This window comes from Enhydra lutris, unplaced genomic scaffold (assembly GCF_002288905.1).
Source record: "Enhydra lutris kenyoni isolate GAN:26980312 unplaced genomic scaffold, ASM228890v2 scaffoldscaffold7, whole genome shotgun sequence".
Taxonomy (NCBI): Eukaryota; Metazoa; Chordata; class Mammalia; order Carnivora; family Mustelidae; genus Enhydra; species Enhydra lutris.
The window spans coordinates 37,173,274-37,188,722 of NW_019154091.1; the positions used below are offsets into that span (position 1 = coordinate 37,173,274).

At 34.7% G+C, this 15,449-nt stretch overlaps 1 protein-coding gene across 1 annotated transcript; it reads right to left on the minus strand.

Moving 5' to 3' along the window:
- Window positions 1-538: 538 nt before the first annotated feature.
- LOC111142040 (NKG2-A/NKG2-B type II integral membrane protein-like) lies at window positions 539-15,245 on the minus strand. The gene is made up of 6 exons (XM_022494969.1): window positions 15,041-15,245; window positions 14,549-14,626; window positions 14,041-14,094; window positions 12,894-13,045; window positions 904-1,007; window positions 539-659 (listed from the first exon to the last, which is right to left on the minus strand). Exons 1-6 carry the CDS (start codon window positions 15,243-15,245, stop codon window positions 539-541), a joined length of 714 nt encoding a protein of 237 aa, XP_022350677.1.
- Window positions 15,246-15,449: the final 204 nt, after the last annotated feature.

Consider the following 15,449-nt stretch of genomic DNA (forward strand, 5'->3'; position numbering starts at 1 on the left):
TGGGTTGTTTAACTCTAATTTGCAACCCCTATAAAGGCAAGGAAAAATCAATTAATTTGGAAATATGAGCACAATTACTCAATATATTGGGAACTTCACAATAATATTATGATTTGTAATTTATATGTATAATTATTTTAGTGAATAGCAAAAGCTTAATAAATGTATAATATGTACCTTAGTATATATATATTTTTACTTTAATATAAATAAATCTTGAAAAACAGTCCAACAACACCAAGGGTGAAACCTCATGTATAAACTAAATTTTGGATGATTATGACACATTGTTGTAGATTCATTTCTGGTCATAAAAGAACCATTCTAGTGAGGGATATTAATAATGGGGGAGAGGCAGGTGTGTGGACAGGGGCAATAGAGGAAAACTCTAACTTCCTCTTAATTTTGTTGTGAACATAAAACTTCTCTAAAAATTATATCTGAAAAATATTCTGAGACAATAATTGCATGGCTTTTGGAGAAATGAGAAACATGTTCTTTATATATGGTGGGATAGCATTATACCAAAATTAGGTAACTAAAATGCCTGGTGCTTACAAATGTATGTTTTAATTTCTAAACAAGATGTAAAAAAAACTTTCTCCAGTCCAAAATTGAAATATGGACAAGCCCGGTCACTCTCTGATGATACTGCCAACCTAAAATACAGAGAATTATACCTCATTAATCTTACCAATATATACCTTATATACCATAATATTTTGATGAGTTAACAATTTAGTTCAACTAATAGTTATATACCTCGATCAGAATATTTTCCATATAATTTACTATGAAAACATTTCAACAATTGTGTTTATATAATTGTTCACATATTGCTGTTTTTCATTGTAAGATTAATTCTTTTAAGGTACAAAATACAAAAGTTCTTAAGAAACTTACGTTTTGGAAGAGAAAGTTGAGGGTTTCAGCTGCACAGATGGATTATTATTGCTTGTCTGGGAGACTCCAAGCCATGAAGAAGAAATTAAGAGGCCTAACAAATGCTGTGAGAAAACAAATTTTATTAGAAGTCAAATAAAATCTCTTATATTCAGTTGAATTTTGCAGTAACAAAGTTAATTCTTGCCTTATAGAATCTTTCAAATTTTAATGTTACACAGTAGACATGTTACAAAACTACCTTCTAAGTAGGAGTAAGGGAAGACAACAAAATTACAAAGATAACAATTTCAGGGTTCTGAAAATTGATAAAAGCTCAATAATTCATGAAATATTTACAGTGGAAAAAACCCTAGAGATTCAAGTAAGAAGCATCATATTTGTTGCTTAGGATTATTGTTGTCTGGGATTGCTTTGTGGCTCCCCACCAGCCCACCCCAGCTCAGTGATCAAGACGAATTGTAGTTTTTACAGTTTGGAGAAGCTGCAGAAAGCAATGGTGTTGGTGCCACAGGGGAGACTTGATTAGCAGTGGGGAAGACAGTGAGAGAGCCCATTGACTTTTCAGCTCAACGTGATTATTTTGCTTGGTAATGAATGAGAAAAATGTATACTTTTACTAGTCTAAGGTTGTGGCTTTGTGTCCAGCACTGTGACCCCCCTCCCATAAATATAATGGGAAGGTACAATAAAGGAAAGTGTGACTGAAGAGATGATATGAGCTCTCTACACACTCCTGGCTGATGGAAAATACATGCTTGGGGAGAGGAGACCAAAATGATCCTAGTAGAAAGTAAAGGTGAAGAAGACTTAAGAACTGCTATAAAGTTATGAGGACTCTCCACACTCATGTGTGCATGTGCATGCACACACACATACACACACACACATATCACCTGGCAGAGGGTGGAAGCCCTACTGACTTGTGGCATTTGAACACAGTCTTTAAAAAAAAAAAAAATAGTGGTTGACATCTAAGCTAAAAAATCGCAAGGATCATACCCAGGAAGATAGGTTAAAAAATAAAAATAAACAAGATGAATTTGGAAATACTGAACAAAAATATCAGGAGACCAACTTTAGATAAGATTCTGTAGTAAAGTTTATGCAACTTATAAGAAAATAATAAATCTAAGAAAAATGAAATAGAATTAATGTTCACTTAGCTACATTATCAAAATGTCTTTCAAAAAAATTTAAAAAAGGGGCAGCTGGGTGGCTTAGTCGGTTAAGCAACTAACTCTTGATTTTGGCTCAGGTCGTGATCTCAGGGTCCTGGGATCAATCCCCACATCAAGTTCCATGCTTAGCATGGAGTGTGCTGGGGTTTTTCTCTGTCCCTCTCCCTCTGCTCCTCCCCCTATTTGCACTCTATCTCTCTTGCTCTGTCTCTAAAATAAGATAAATATATCTTTAAAAGGAATTAATACATACAAAAAACCGTGAAAATATCTTCCATGCTAAGAGAAAGCATAGGCCAACAGAAATTTCTACTGGGATAAGATGTTACATTTATTAGAAAAAAAGTATTTTAGGGGCGCCTGGGTGGCTCAGTTGGTTACACCACTGCCTTCAGCTCAGGTCAGGATCCCAGAGTCCTGTGACTGAGTTCCATATCAGGCTTCCCCTGCTCTACAGGGAGCCTGCTTCTCCTTCTGCCTGCCACTCCCCCTGCTTGTGTTCTCTCTCTCTTTCTCTCTCTCTGTCAAATAATAAATAAAATCTTGAAAAAATATTTTTAAGTAATATTTACAATTATATGTAAATTATAAAGAAACAATGTTCAAATAATTAAGTGAACATATGATGGCAGCAATATAAGAGTAGGAAGTATCAATAGAATAATAAAAATATATGAATAAATCCCAGAAAATTCTCAGTTTATGAATACATACTTGAAATGAAAGTTCACTTATTAGCTCTACAGAATATGTGATATGCAGAAGAGAAAGTTGATGAAATTGAGGAAGGGGTAACAGAATTTATTCATCCTATAGGATAAGAGAGAAAAATTAATAGAGTTCATAGATCTTCAAAAGAGCTTCAGGAAATACAGCATAGATCTGAGTACAAACTGAGAACCACAGAAGCGAAAAAAGCAGAACAACAATCTTAAGTCACAATGAACAAACAACTTATTAAAATACCATTTTAAAAATACTTATGGAAACCACAGGCTAGAAAACTGATAGGATGATTACATACAAATCCACATCTCAAGATGTCATAATGATACCACCAAAAATCATTTGCAAACACAAAGAAATGCTCTTGAGGGAACAGGGTGGATTATGAGGTGACTTAAGTCAGTGTGAACATCAGGGAATGGGTGATAATATCCTCCACCTCCCACAGCCTTAGACCACATCATCTACTACAGAATCCATATCTGCCCTGCACACTATTTCAGACAGGAGGGGGTAAACTCAGCCAAAGAAACACAAAGCCCCAGGTCCTACATCCTCTATGGAACGAAACTTCAAAATACACCCAGACACATAGTTCATGTATATTCGTTTTGATAAGGGTGCCAAGTCCATTCAATAGGGAAAGGATGGAATCTTTCATAAATGATGATGGGAAATTGACTATCCACATGCAAAAGAATGAAGGTGGAGGTTACCATTTACACTATGTACACAAGTTGACCCAAAATGGACTGAAGACCTAATCCTAAGATGTAAAACTATGATATTTCTTGAAGAGATCATGGAGAAAAGTAAACATCATATTTGGCAATGATTTCTTGGGTACATCACCAAAATCACAGACCACAAAGGAAAAGTTCACTATAGGCAAATGTAGAACATCAAAACATTTTTGTGCATCAAAGGGCATGATCAACACAATGAAAAGACGGAATGGGGAATAATGCTTGCAAATCATACATAAGACAGGGGGTTCACATCCAAAATATATAAGGAATCCTACAGGTTAGTAACAACAACAAAACCAAATAACTCAATTAAAAAATTGGCAAAAGAATTAAATAAGCATTTTGCCCAAGAAAATAAAAGGTGAAAAGGCTTATGAAAAGATGCTCAGTATCCCTAATGATCAGATAAATGCAAATAAAAACCACAATGAGATATTTCTTCATACTCCATAGGATGGATACTATCAAAGAAAAAAAGTGTCATTGAGAAGGTGGAAAAAGAGGACCCTTGTACACTGTTGGAAGTACAAACTGGTCAGCCATTATGAAGAAGAGTATGGAACTTCTTGAAGAAATTAAAATAGAATTACCATATGAATCAGCAATCCCACATGTAGGAAAATATCTAAAAGAATTGGAAGCAATATCTCAAAGAGCTCTCTGGGTACCCATGCTCACTGCAGTATTATTCATAAAAGCCAAGTGGTAGAAGCAGGCCACGTGCCCACTGAGGGAGGCAGGAATCAAGAAAACATAGGACAAACATAACAACACAATAATATTCAACCTTAAAAAGGAAGGAAATCCTATCACATGGGTTAAATTGCAGGCTGTTATGTTCAGTGAAATAAGCCAGTCTCCCTCTCTCCCTCTCTTCCTCTCTCTCTCTCTCTCTCTCTCTCACACACACACACATACACACACACAAGATACATGATTACACTTATATGAAGTATCTAAAGTAGTCAAGCGGAGAGAAACAGAAAGAAGAATGGTGGTTGAGGGTAAAGTACAGAAGGGGAAATTATTGTTTAATGAGTAGAGAGTTCCAGTTTGACAAGGTGAAAGTTCTAGAGATCTGTTAGGCAACAATGTGAATATACTTATTGCTCCTAAACTGTGTGCTTAAAGTTGGTGAAAATGTGAGGTATAGTTAAGTGTAATGTAAGATGTGAGAGAGTGTATGGTTCCCACCATATGACAGTCTGGAAAAAAACAAAACTCTGGAGACATTGAAAAGATCAGTGGTTAATGGTGTTTCGTGGGGAAGGTAGGATGGATAGGTGGAGCACAGAGGATTTTAAGACAACAAAACTATTCTGTATAACTTCATAATGGTTGATACTTGTTAGTACATATTTCTTAAAACTCATAAAATGCACAATATCAAGAGGAAACCTCAAAGTACACTATGGCATTTGCATGATAAAGATGTGTCAATGTATTTTTTATTAACTGTAGCAAATGAACCACTCCACTGAGGGATGCTGAAAATGAGAAAGTCTACCCACTGTGGGTGTATAGAATTGAAGACAGTAGGAGAATACAGGAAATCTCTGATTTCCTGTGAACCTAAAATTGCACTAAGAAAACAGCATATTTTTTAACATGAATAATGTGGTAAATTTTACATTATGTGGGGTTTTTTTTGCTATAACTTAAAAAATAAAATAAAAGGCAAATATACAAAAAGAGGTGATCTTGACAACAGGAGGAGAAAACTAATTCTTATATTTAGGAAAATAACAATATGATTAACAGATGAATTCTCACCAGTAACAATGAGGAATAAGAGACAAGGAAGGTCAAATCAGGAGCTGAAATACTGAAAAGAAGAAGAAACAAAACAACTTCTCTCCCACACAAAACCCCCAAACAAACAAACAAACAAAAAGAAAAAGACTTTTCAGATATGAATTGTAAATTCAGCAAAACCGTCTTTCAAAAAAGAAGGTGCATAAAGGCACCTTGAGTGTGGGTCTTGTGATTTTTGGCTCATGGTATCATGATATCAGGGTCCTGGGATTGAGTTCCATGATAAGCTCCTTACTCAGTGGGAACTCTGCTTGAGGATTTTTCTCCCTCTCGCTCTGCCCTCCCACATTCACACTTGCTCCTTCTCCCTCTCTCTCAAATAAATAAACAAATCTCTAAAAAGGAAAAGAGGGTGTATAAAGACACCAGGACAAACACAAAACTTAAGAAAATTTCTACTTAGTAGACCTGCTATCCAAAAATATTCTTCAAGTTAAATGCAAATGATGGTAGATGGTAATGCATATACATGAGAAGGAATAGATCAGCAGAAATAGTATGTTGGTAAATCTTAAAATATGTTTATGTATTTCAACTCTTAATTGCCTTAAAGGATAAGATTATTTAAAGTCATCATTATATAACAATATATAGTTGGATGTATATCATATACCTTATTATTTTTAGCATTTGTTAATTTTTTTGTGTAAAGTCACCTTAAATGCTTCATTTCAAATCATTAACATGAAATCATGAACACAGTGTAGGAAAACACATGCATGATGGGTGTTCAGAAACTAGTACTAGCTGGCTTCAGTACAACACGGTTAGAAGTACACGTTTTCCAATCTTTCTGAAAGTAGAGTGTTCAATGAAACATTTCCAAATGTTGTAAATATTGTCTACGTTGAAATGGTGTAAATAAAAGAGTAATTACCATTATTATACATGGAAAATTTGTTCAGCATTCCCTGATCCAAAAAATAACTTCTCGGGTTTTTCTTATACTTTAAGACACATTTTGCTAATGGATGCATAAAATAAATTGAGATGAAGCATAGATGCTGAAAAACACCATTCAAAGTTATGCTTGATACTGAGATGCTGAGTATAGTTTCTGAGGAAGGAACCTGATGGGGTCACTCTCACTATTTGGGGTGTGTGCTGCCTCTGTAACAGCGAACCCAGCACCAAACACAATTTTCAATTTTTGCCTTTTTCCCTAAAAACAAAAATCCCCTTCAGATTTCTGTTGCTTGGGAAAAACTGCTACTAACATAGGTCTTTCATAAAAGCAAAGTGACATAATGCAAAATTTTGATAAGTTGAGGCATACCTATAATAATTAGGGTCAGGAAATGGGTTATGTTACTATTCATTTAATATATCTTATCAGAATTTAGTCAGAATTCATTTGAAGTAGATGGCGACCAGTTAATAGTATGTGTGTAAATAGTCCCACCAGCAAGATGGAGAACTAGGATGTCCCAATGTTTATCTGCCTCACAACAAACGATAAGAATAATCACTAAACAGCTTCAAACTAAATACAGCTCGGGAAAATCTCTAAACCAAAAAACAGCAAGAAACCTGATAGAGTTCAAAAGTCCAGGACGATGCCATAGAGAGTAAAGCAAGCATTTTGACTGTATCACCAAACCCTCTAGTTGAGAGTGATTGACCCCTGCAGGAATCTCCTCAGAGGAAGTCACCACATGGAGAGGAGAGCAGGAGAGTCCAGGAAGTTTCACCTTCAGGGATGTCTGTGGCTTTTGCATCAAAAGTGACCACCAATGCTGATCCTGATTGATGGAACACCCCAGAGGGCCCCACTCTGCATCTACTCCCAGAGGCTAGAGCTGTTGCTACTGTGAGACCTGCCTTCAGGGACCCCAGTTGCTACTCTTAGGTTTGGGCAGATGCTACTGCTGCACTGAGTCCCACCCACTGGGTCCATATCAGGTGTCTGGGTCTTCACTGTAAAGGTGCTCCTGCTGCTCTGAACCATACCCCTATCCCAGGCTTGGACTCTGAACTGCCATTGCTAACACCAGGTTGCTGCTACTTGGACATTTTCCTTCACCTATGGCAGTTCAAGTGACCCATCATTGCTAGTGGCAAGCTCTGACTGCCTTGACCCCATCTTTTAGGTGCCCATAGCAGGGCTCTGAGTCCTCATTGTTGATACCATACTGTCACATCCCAAGACACTCAGTTCCCATTTCACAACCTAAACTACCATTGCAAGAGCTCCATGCCCAGCTCCCTCACATGGCTATGACCAGCCAGCCCTCGGTCAAGGTATAATCTAACATAATCATTGTGATCATACTGCAATACACAGTGTATCAAATGAACACAATGTATGTCTAAAATACATAGAATGCATTATGTCAACTATATCTCAATAAAACCAAACATAAGATATATTTGTGATACCTACACCAACTACCAAGGAAATAGCTTAAGAATATAGCTAAGACATCAATAGAAGAATTAAAATGGAACACTAAAATAATATATATTTAATTCAAAAGATATCACATAATGTGGAAGAAGAAACAAAGATTAATACATAATAAATAACAAATGTCAGACTTAAATCCAACTAACCCAACATTCACATTCATGTAAATTAAATAAATATTCTAATAAAAATATAGAAGTTGTCATCCCAAACAAAAAAGTAAGATCCATCTAAACGCTTTCTGTAACAGACACACTTTAGAGTCAAAGGCACAAATAGGTGCAAGAAAAGATTAGAAAAATATACCCCTGACAAACAGTAACCTTGTAAGTGAGCAAAAATGGTTATCCTAATACCTAAGTAGCTGTTAAAACAAGAAATATTACTAGAAATTAAAAGAAACATTTCAACATGTTAAGGCTTTCAATATAAGAGGAAGATAAAGCAATGATAAACATATATTATTCACCTGACAACAGAATCCAGGCCTCAAACACATGAAATAGAAAGTGACAGATTTAGAAGGATAAATAATTAAATGAGCATAGTTGAAGATTTAAAAGCTCTTCTGTCAGTAGTGAGAGAACAGCTAGTCAGAAAATCAGGAGCCCTACGGAAGACTGTCAAAGTAGTAAGAACCAGTTTTACATAACTGACATATATAGAAAAAGGGTCTAGGTCATAAACAGGGATCAAATATTTAAAGGATGGAAATTTTCAAAGTATAGTGTCTGAAGACAAAGGAACATTAGAAGCAATAACAGAAGGAAATATGGGCTATTTTCAAATATGTGGAAAGTGATACATTTCTGAAAAATTTCCAGTTCAAGGATGAAATCTTTGAAAATAACCTTTACTAGATGATATTAAACTGAGAATATATCAAAACCTTATGTGGGATTGAATGTAGTGTTTAGAGACAATTTGTAGCTTTGTCATTTACACTCAAAAGGAAAAATGTTATAAAATGACTGGTCTGAAGAGTTCCCTTTCAAGAAAATATAAAGAAAAGAGCCAATTAAAATTACAGAAGGAAGAAATAATAACATACATTTAGCTGAACGATGATTGTGAGGTATGTATCGTAGAATAAGTAATGGAAGCCTCAAATGGATCATACCCAAATATCTAAGGGCATCAGCAACGGGATGGATGAATACGTTGTAGTAGAATCAGGCAATAGATCAGAAATGAGTTTGGACAATTTGGAAACTTCATGCAACTCTGTTGGATGAATTGCACAAGTTTAGCTTCCCTTGAAAATTCCAAAAATAAAGTATGCATACTCTATGATTCCATTTATAGAAATGTCTTCTTTAAAGTACAGGTAAGAACTTGAAAGGGACATTTTGCAGTGCCGCTAAAATTAATTTACACATTGCAGGTGATGGTGACACTTGGAAATGCAGCCATCAGGTGGCAAGTGCCCCATGGGCACCCATCTGTACGTACATTACACCACAATGAAATTACCACAAGAGAATATTATGACAATGTGCACAACTATTGAAAGTGGGATTTTCATAAAATTGAAAAAATCCTACCAAAAACAACTTGTGAAGACTGAAACAAAAAGACATAAAAATATCAGAAGTGTCTTATAACTTCTAAAACATTTTTATCTGTCATTCTGAAAGCTTTCCACACTCAGTGACAGAATATTGAGATGTTTATGAATGAAGAAAATGTAAGGCAATTAAAAACCAAAGACCCCTTGTAGGGTAGAAAAAGAAGCTAATAGAATATGTGATAGGTGCATTTTGATGGGAATATTAAAAAAAGGAAATTATGTGTCAGTGGCAATAATAAATATAAAAATAATGGATTATGACATAAGTAGATTTATTGAAGCAATACCATCCTGGATTTACATTTACAATTCCATCAGCTTAGTCTGTCATTTTAGCAGAGTAAACAAGGTCAAATAATGTGACAGCTGTGGTGCAGAAGGCTACTGATAAAACTAATATTCATTCTTAATTTTAAAAAATCTTTACAAAGATAGAAATAAATATGAAATGATGCAATGGTCTAGAATACATATGATAACTCTGAAAAAGAACTATTATAAACCACTGTTTAAAAAAGAGGCTATTTTTAAAGTGTGATATTGACATAAAAATACATAATGATATTAATAAAATAGATTATAAAGTGCAAAAACTATGCCCACATACAAATGGAATGCAGGTTTCAACAATGTTGCAGCCATTCAGTGGAGAAAGTAAGTTTTTTCAGCATATGTTGTGAACAATGGAGTATCAATATTATTAATAAATATATACTTTATACTATGTACAAAAATATCAAAAATTGATCATCCTTAAGTGTAAATGATAAAATTTCAAGAAGATGGATGAGAAAAAATGCATGACCTAAAATTGGGCAGACATTCCTCAGAACACCAAAAACATGATCCATGAAAGAACAAATTGGTGAAGTGTGGTTCATCAGGATAATTTCTACTTTTTGAAGAGAAAGGTAAGACAAGTCATAGCCTTGGGAGGAAATATTTGCAAATCATACATCTAATAAAAGCCTTGCTGTCAAGATACAAAAAGAATTCCCAAAATACAATAACAGAAACTAAAAATATAATAAGCAAAATATTTCAAAAAATGACTTCATCAAAAAATGTGTATGGGTGGCAAATGAGTACAGTAAAAGAAGACCAACAATATTAGTCTTAGGAAAATTCATATTAAAACATCTGTAGATCAGACATCCTCTTCCTTCTACTGAATATCGCTAAAACCCCTGGACTTTACATACAAGACAACATACGAAGATTCAGAAAGATGATGAGAAAGCTGACAGACCGGCGCACTCCAGACCCAAGGAATGGCAATGAGTTCCCTAGAATTTCTCTTTCTTTTAGATGTCCCAGTCTGGTGCCAGAGAGGCTGACAACTCACAGACCCAAGGGGTACAGACAACAGCCCCCCCAATTTTTTTTTCTCCCTAGTCAAAATAATGGAAGAAATGCATGCTAGAAAGACAGAAAAGTTTTAGACTCGTGCATTATCCCAATCAAATGCTTCAACTGTCCAGGAAAAATACTGCTCAGGAATGCAGGTGAAATACAGCATTTTCTTAAAAAGGAAAACTAAGAAAATGTGTCACCACCAGACTCACTCTGAAAGAACTGCTAAAGGGAAATATCTAAACAGAAATTAAATGATGAAAGAAGAAATCTTGGATCATCAGGAAGAAAGGGACAATAAATGAAAGAATAGAACTACCATTAGGGCTAATGGACTTTCCTTCACCTCCTGTGTTGTCTAAATTGTTTGATATTTGAAGCAAAATAATCGGTTGAAGCAAAATTATAACATCCATGATTCTCAGCATAAGTAGAGAAATATTTAAGACAATTATAGTATAAATGGGACACAGTAAAGTACGTAAGGGAAAGTAAGGCTTTACATTTTACTGAGAGTGTTGTGGGTTGTGGTAGACTGTGTAGACTGATATATGTGTATACAATTATCCATATAAACATATCTAATACCTATACTACTTATATAAAGTATATTAGAGCATATATGGATATATATTTATAACTTTATATGGATGTATAGTTATAACTTTTATAAATTTAAAACTTTTAAGTTTTAAGTTTTAAAGATTTTTAAGTTTTAAGATAAAGTTTTGAAGTTTTTATCCACTTGGATCTTCTTAATTAGGTCATGACGTAGAAAAGTATAACCTTCACTTTTATCTCGCAGCATCGTAAATACAACATCACCAAAAATAAATTCCAATTGGATCATAAACCTTAACTAAAGGTTAAAAAATAAAGAAATAAAGAAAAAGGTAAATCCAGGAAAGTCATATAGGAAATTATATTCACGAACTTTGACTAACTTCTGAAATCAGTCCAAAATAATCACTAACACCCAAACAATAAATTGGGTGATGGTAACACTAAATTTTTTAAATTTAAATTTAATTGGCCAAGGTATAGTACATCATTAGTTTTTTATTAAAATTCTGATCATAAAAAATTTCAATAAGAGTAAAAATGCAAGTCACAGCTATTTTCATCTCATAAACTCAAACAAGTGCTCATATCTAAAGCATGATGAAAACTTCTAATAAGGGAAAAGAAACACCATTTGGGAGAAATGGGCAAGGAACACACACAAGGATATAATGCTGTATTTCTACATTATTATTTTATTATGACAAACAAAACATTTCTATTCCCTAATTATAATATACTATATACTATGTCATTATGTATAATAAACTATAAATACAATATATGGAAAAAAATAGAAAAGGCTTTTCATAAAGTAATTATTCATTATACATTCATACTAAAGAGGAACTAAAATTCTGACACTAGCTTTTAGAAGGTCCTATTCATATTAGACAGCAGTGAACATTCATAAACTCTAGACAAATGCAATGATATAGATGGATTACAATATCATGTGAGAGTGAAAGGAGACACCCATAAAAATGCATACTCCATTATCCCATTGATGTAAGGTTTGAAAATAAGCAAAGATATTTCACATTATTAAAATGGGGAGGGCTGGGGTGCCTGGGTGGCTCAGTGGGTTAAAGCCTCTGCCTTTGGCTCAGGTCATGATCCCAGGGTCCTGGGATCGAGCCCTGCATCGGCAATCTCTGCTCAGCAGGGAGCCTGCTTCTCTCTCTCTCTTTCTGCCTGCCTCTCTGCCTACTTGTGATCTCTCTGTCAAATAAATAAATAAAAATCTTAAAAAAAAAATGGGTAGGGCCAATAGAGGCTCTAAACTTCTATTTCATGCTCTGATTTGTAATTCTATGGTTCTAACTACTTTGTGATTAAGTTGCACAATCATATGTTTAATTTCCTTGACATGTAATAAAATTACACAGTAAAGTTATTCCAGGCAAAAGAGCATTTATAGAAGCAGGGTTTTCTATGAAAAGCAAGAACTGGCAATTGTCAAGTGTACAATAAAGATTTAAAAATATAAATAAAATATCACAGTCAAACTATGGAATAGTAATAGACTTTAAATAAGCTAGAAATATGTACACAAAGATGAATGAACTCTAAAATATAATATTAATTGATAAGCTTTTAATAAAATTTGGAAACATCTGAAATCCTACCAATTCTTCTTCATCCTCTATGGAGAATAGGGTAGACTTCTTCGAAGCGCAGGCCGACAAACTCTCACTCCATGATTTTCTTTCAGTGCTAATGTAATAGCAATTGTTGGAATATGTCATCCACTCTTTTGGACAATGACCACAGTAATATGCTGGACAAAAATTATAAGATATTCTCCAAAAAGGTTCAAATATTAAAAAATGCAAATTGACAACTGACATATGTATACACCTGTGTATATAACGTATCCATGATCCCTCACAAGCTGGCAAAAATAAAACAAAACACACACATGATACACCCAGAAGATGAGGCTTTTGCCCTAATATATGTGCCCATATAGAGCAAATACACACCACCCCCCAACACACAGACACAAAAACATCTCTAAATGTCCTTTGAGTCACTGAACAAAACAACTGTTTTGGAATTGTATAGTGGTTTATCTTTTATCATGCTATAGCAGGAGGAAATTTGAGATAATCGATGACTATGGGTATGATTATTTTGTGATTTTTTAAAGGTTTTATTTATTTATTTGATATATTTCTGTTTTTAAAAGATTTTATTTATTTGTCAGAGAGAGAGAGAACAGAAGCAGGGGTAGTGGCAGGCAGAGGAAGAGGCAGGTTCTCCACCAAGCAGGAAGCCTGATGCTGAACTGGATCCCAGGACCCTGAGATATGACCTGAGCAGCAGACTGATACTTAACCAACTGAGCCTCCCAGGCATTCCATGGGTATGGTGATTTTAAATAGTATTTCATCATACTGTTTCATAAGTAATAGAAGTAATAATAAGTAATACTTTCCTATAATTATTATTTCTGAGAGTTTATTACATGATTTTCTAATTTGTTTTACTCAAAAGAATCAATTATCAGGGGCACCTGGGTGGCTCAGTGGGTTAAGCCTCTGTCTCGGCTCAGGTCATGATCTCAGGGTCCTGGGATTGAGCCCCGCATTGGGACCTCTGCTCAGCAGGGAGCCTGCCTCCCCCTCTCTGCCTGTCTCTCTGCCTACTTGTGATCTCTGTCTGTCAAATAAATAAATAAAATCATAAAAAAATCAATTATTATCTTTTCCTAGCCTAAGATAGAGATAAAATAGAAATTACACTAATAACAGAATTTTGAAAATGATGTACCTTTCTGGATCCTAGTTTCCAGGGATGTTTTGTTCTGTTTCGGTCCTTCAGTAACTAGAAAAATTAAAGCAATCCTCATACAAACTTAATATTAAATTAAATAAAACATAATGATTTGAGTTTCTTGGTTTGAAAGCTGGTATATTGTTTAGAATTAGAAAATTCTGTAATAAAATTGATTTTACCAGTAAGTGGTTAATGAAGTAATGAACATGTCGGGGGAAAAAATTCAAAAGCTTAAAGAACCAAACCTCACCACTTTTTACAGCATTTTGTTTACACAATCTCAAGAATTAATTTGTCTCTATAAGGTCTCTCCTATACTCCTATACTCTCTACAATTATTCTATTATTTCTACATTTGGCAAATTCAGAGTAACAATTCTACCCGAAAGCACACATGCATTAAAATGAGATAAGACAATTCCATAGTACTATGCAATATTTCGAGGTACTGACAATCATTAAAGTGAAAAGTTCTCTTGTAGACATTCAAACACTTACTTACCAAGAATAACAGCTATTGTGACCACAGTGGACATTAAGACAAGGCAAATGATCCCCAGGATCCCAGCAACGAGCTTCCCTGGACATAAAGGTAAATAGTTGGAAGAGAAATGAAAACAATGAGAAAGGATGGGCAGAAATAATCCTTTAGGAAATGTACATACAAGAGAACCAACAAGATGCACAGAGAATCATATAAAAACTTGCACTCCAAACCCATATTTACCATTATAATCTTCTCAGAATGTAACATTGCAGTGGCAGTAAATTTATTACCCCAGGAGATGTTGGTAAAGATTACAAATTATAACAAAGCTGGAACAAAGTTAGTCTTCAGATATCAATTACAACACTATATTGCAACTTCAAGCTCTGATCTTCAGAAATGAGAAATAGGTATCATTCCCTACTCATTCTCTGCACTTCTACTGCCCAACTGCTCATCATAGTACATCATACAACAGATATACTGTGTGTGTATTACATGTTTTACCTTTGCAGTGGGAGTTCTTGCTGTTCCTTTGAGGATCCTGAGAAGCATTTTGAAGATGTGAAGCATCTTGAAGAGTTAATTCTGCATATGTTATTTCCTGCTCAGTTTCCGAAATGGGACTTTTAGTGCCCTTAGTTTTCACTTGCTGTCTTTTTGAACCCTTAACTTGACTGAGTTCTGCATAAGTAACTCCTTGGTTATTCATCTCTGCAGCTGTGTCCTGTCAGGCACAGGGCTGAGTGGGACTGTACTGAAGGACTTGATGAATAGTGTATGCGATGACAAGATTGGTGAGACAGTCACAGAGGGTGGAGTGTGTGGTGAGTGGTAGTACTCATTTGCCGTTGAACAATGTAAAATCTGGTACTAATTTCCTTAGAGCATTTCATGATAGAATAAGTTATTTTTA

Coding starts and splice junctions, on each gene's coding strand:
- LOC111142040 (XM_022494969.1), bottom strand. CDS start 15,245: ATGAATAACCAAGGAGTTACTTATGCAGAACTCAGTCAAGTTAAGGGT. Junction 13,046..14,040: donor GGAAACTAGGATCCAGAAAG/GTACATCATTTT, acceptor ATTTTTGTCCAG/CATATTACTGTGGTCATTGT. Junction 1,008..12,893: donor TAGAGGATGAAGAAGAATTG/GTAGGATTTCAG, acceptor GTTTTCTCACAG/CATTTGTTAGGCCTCTTAAT.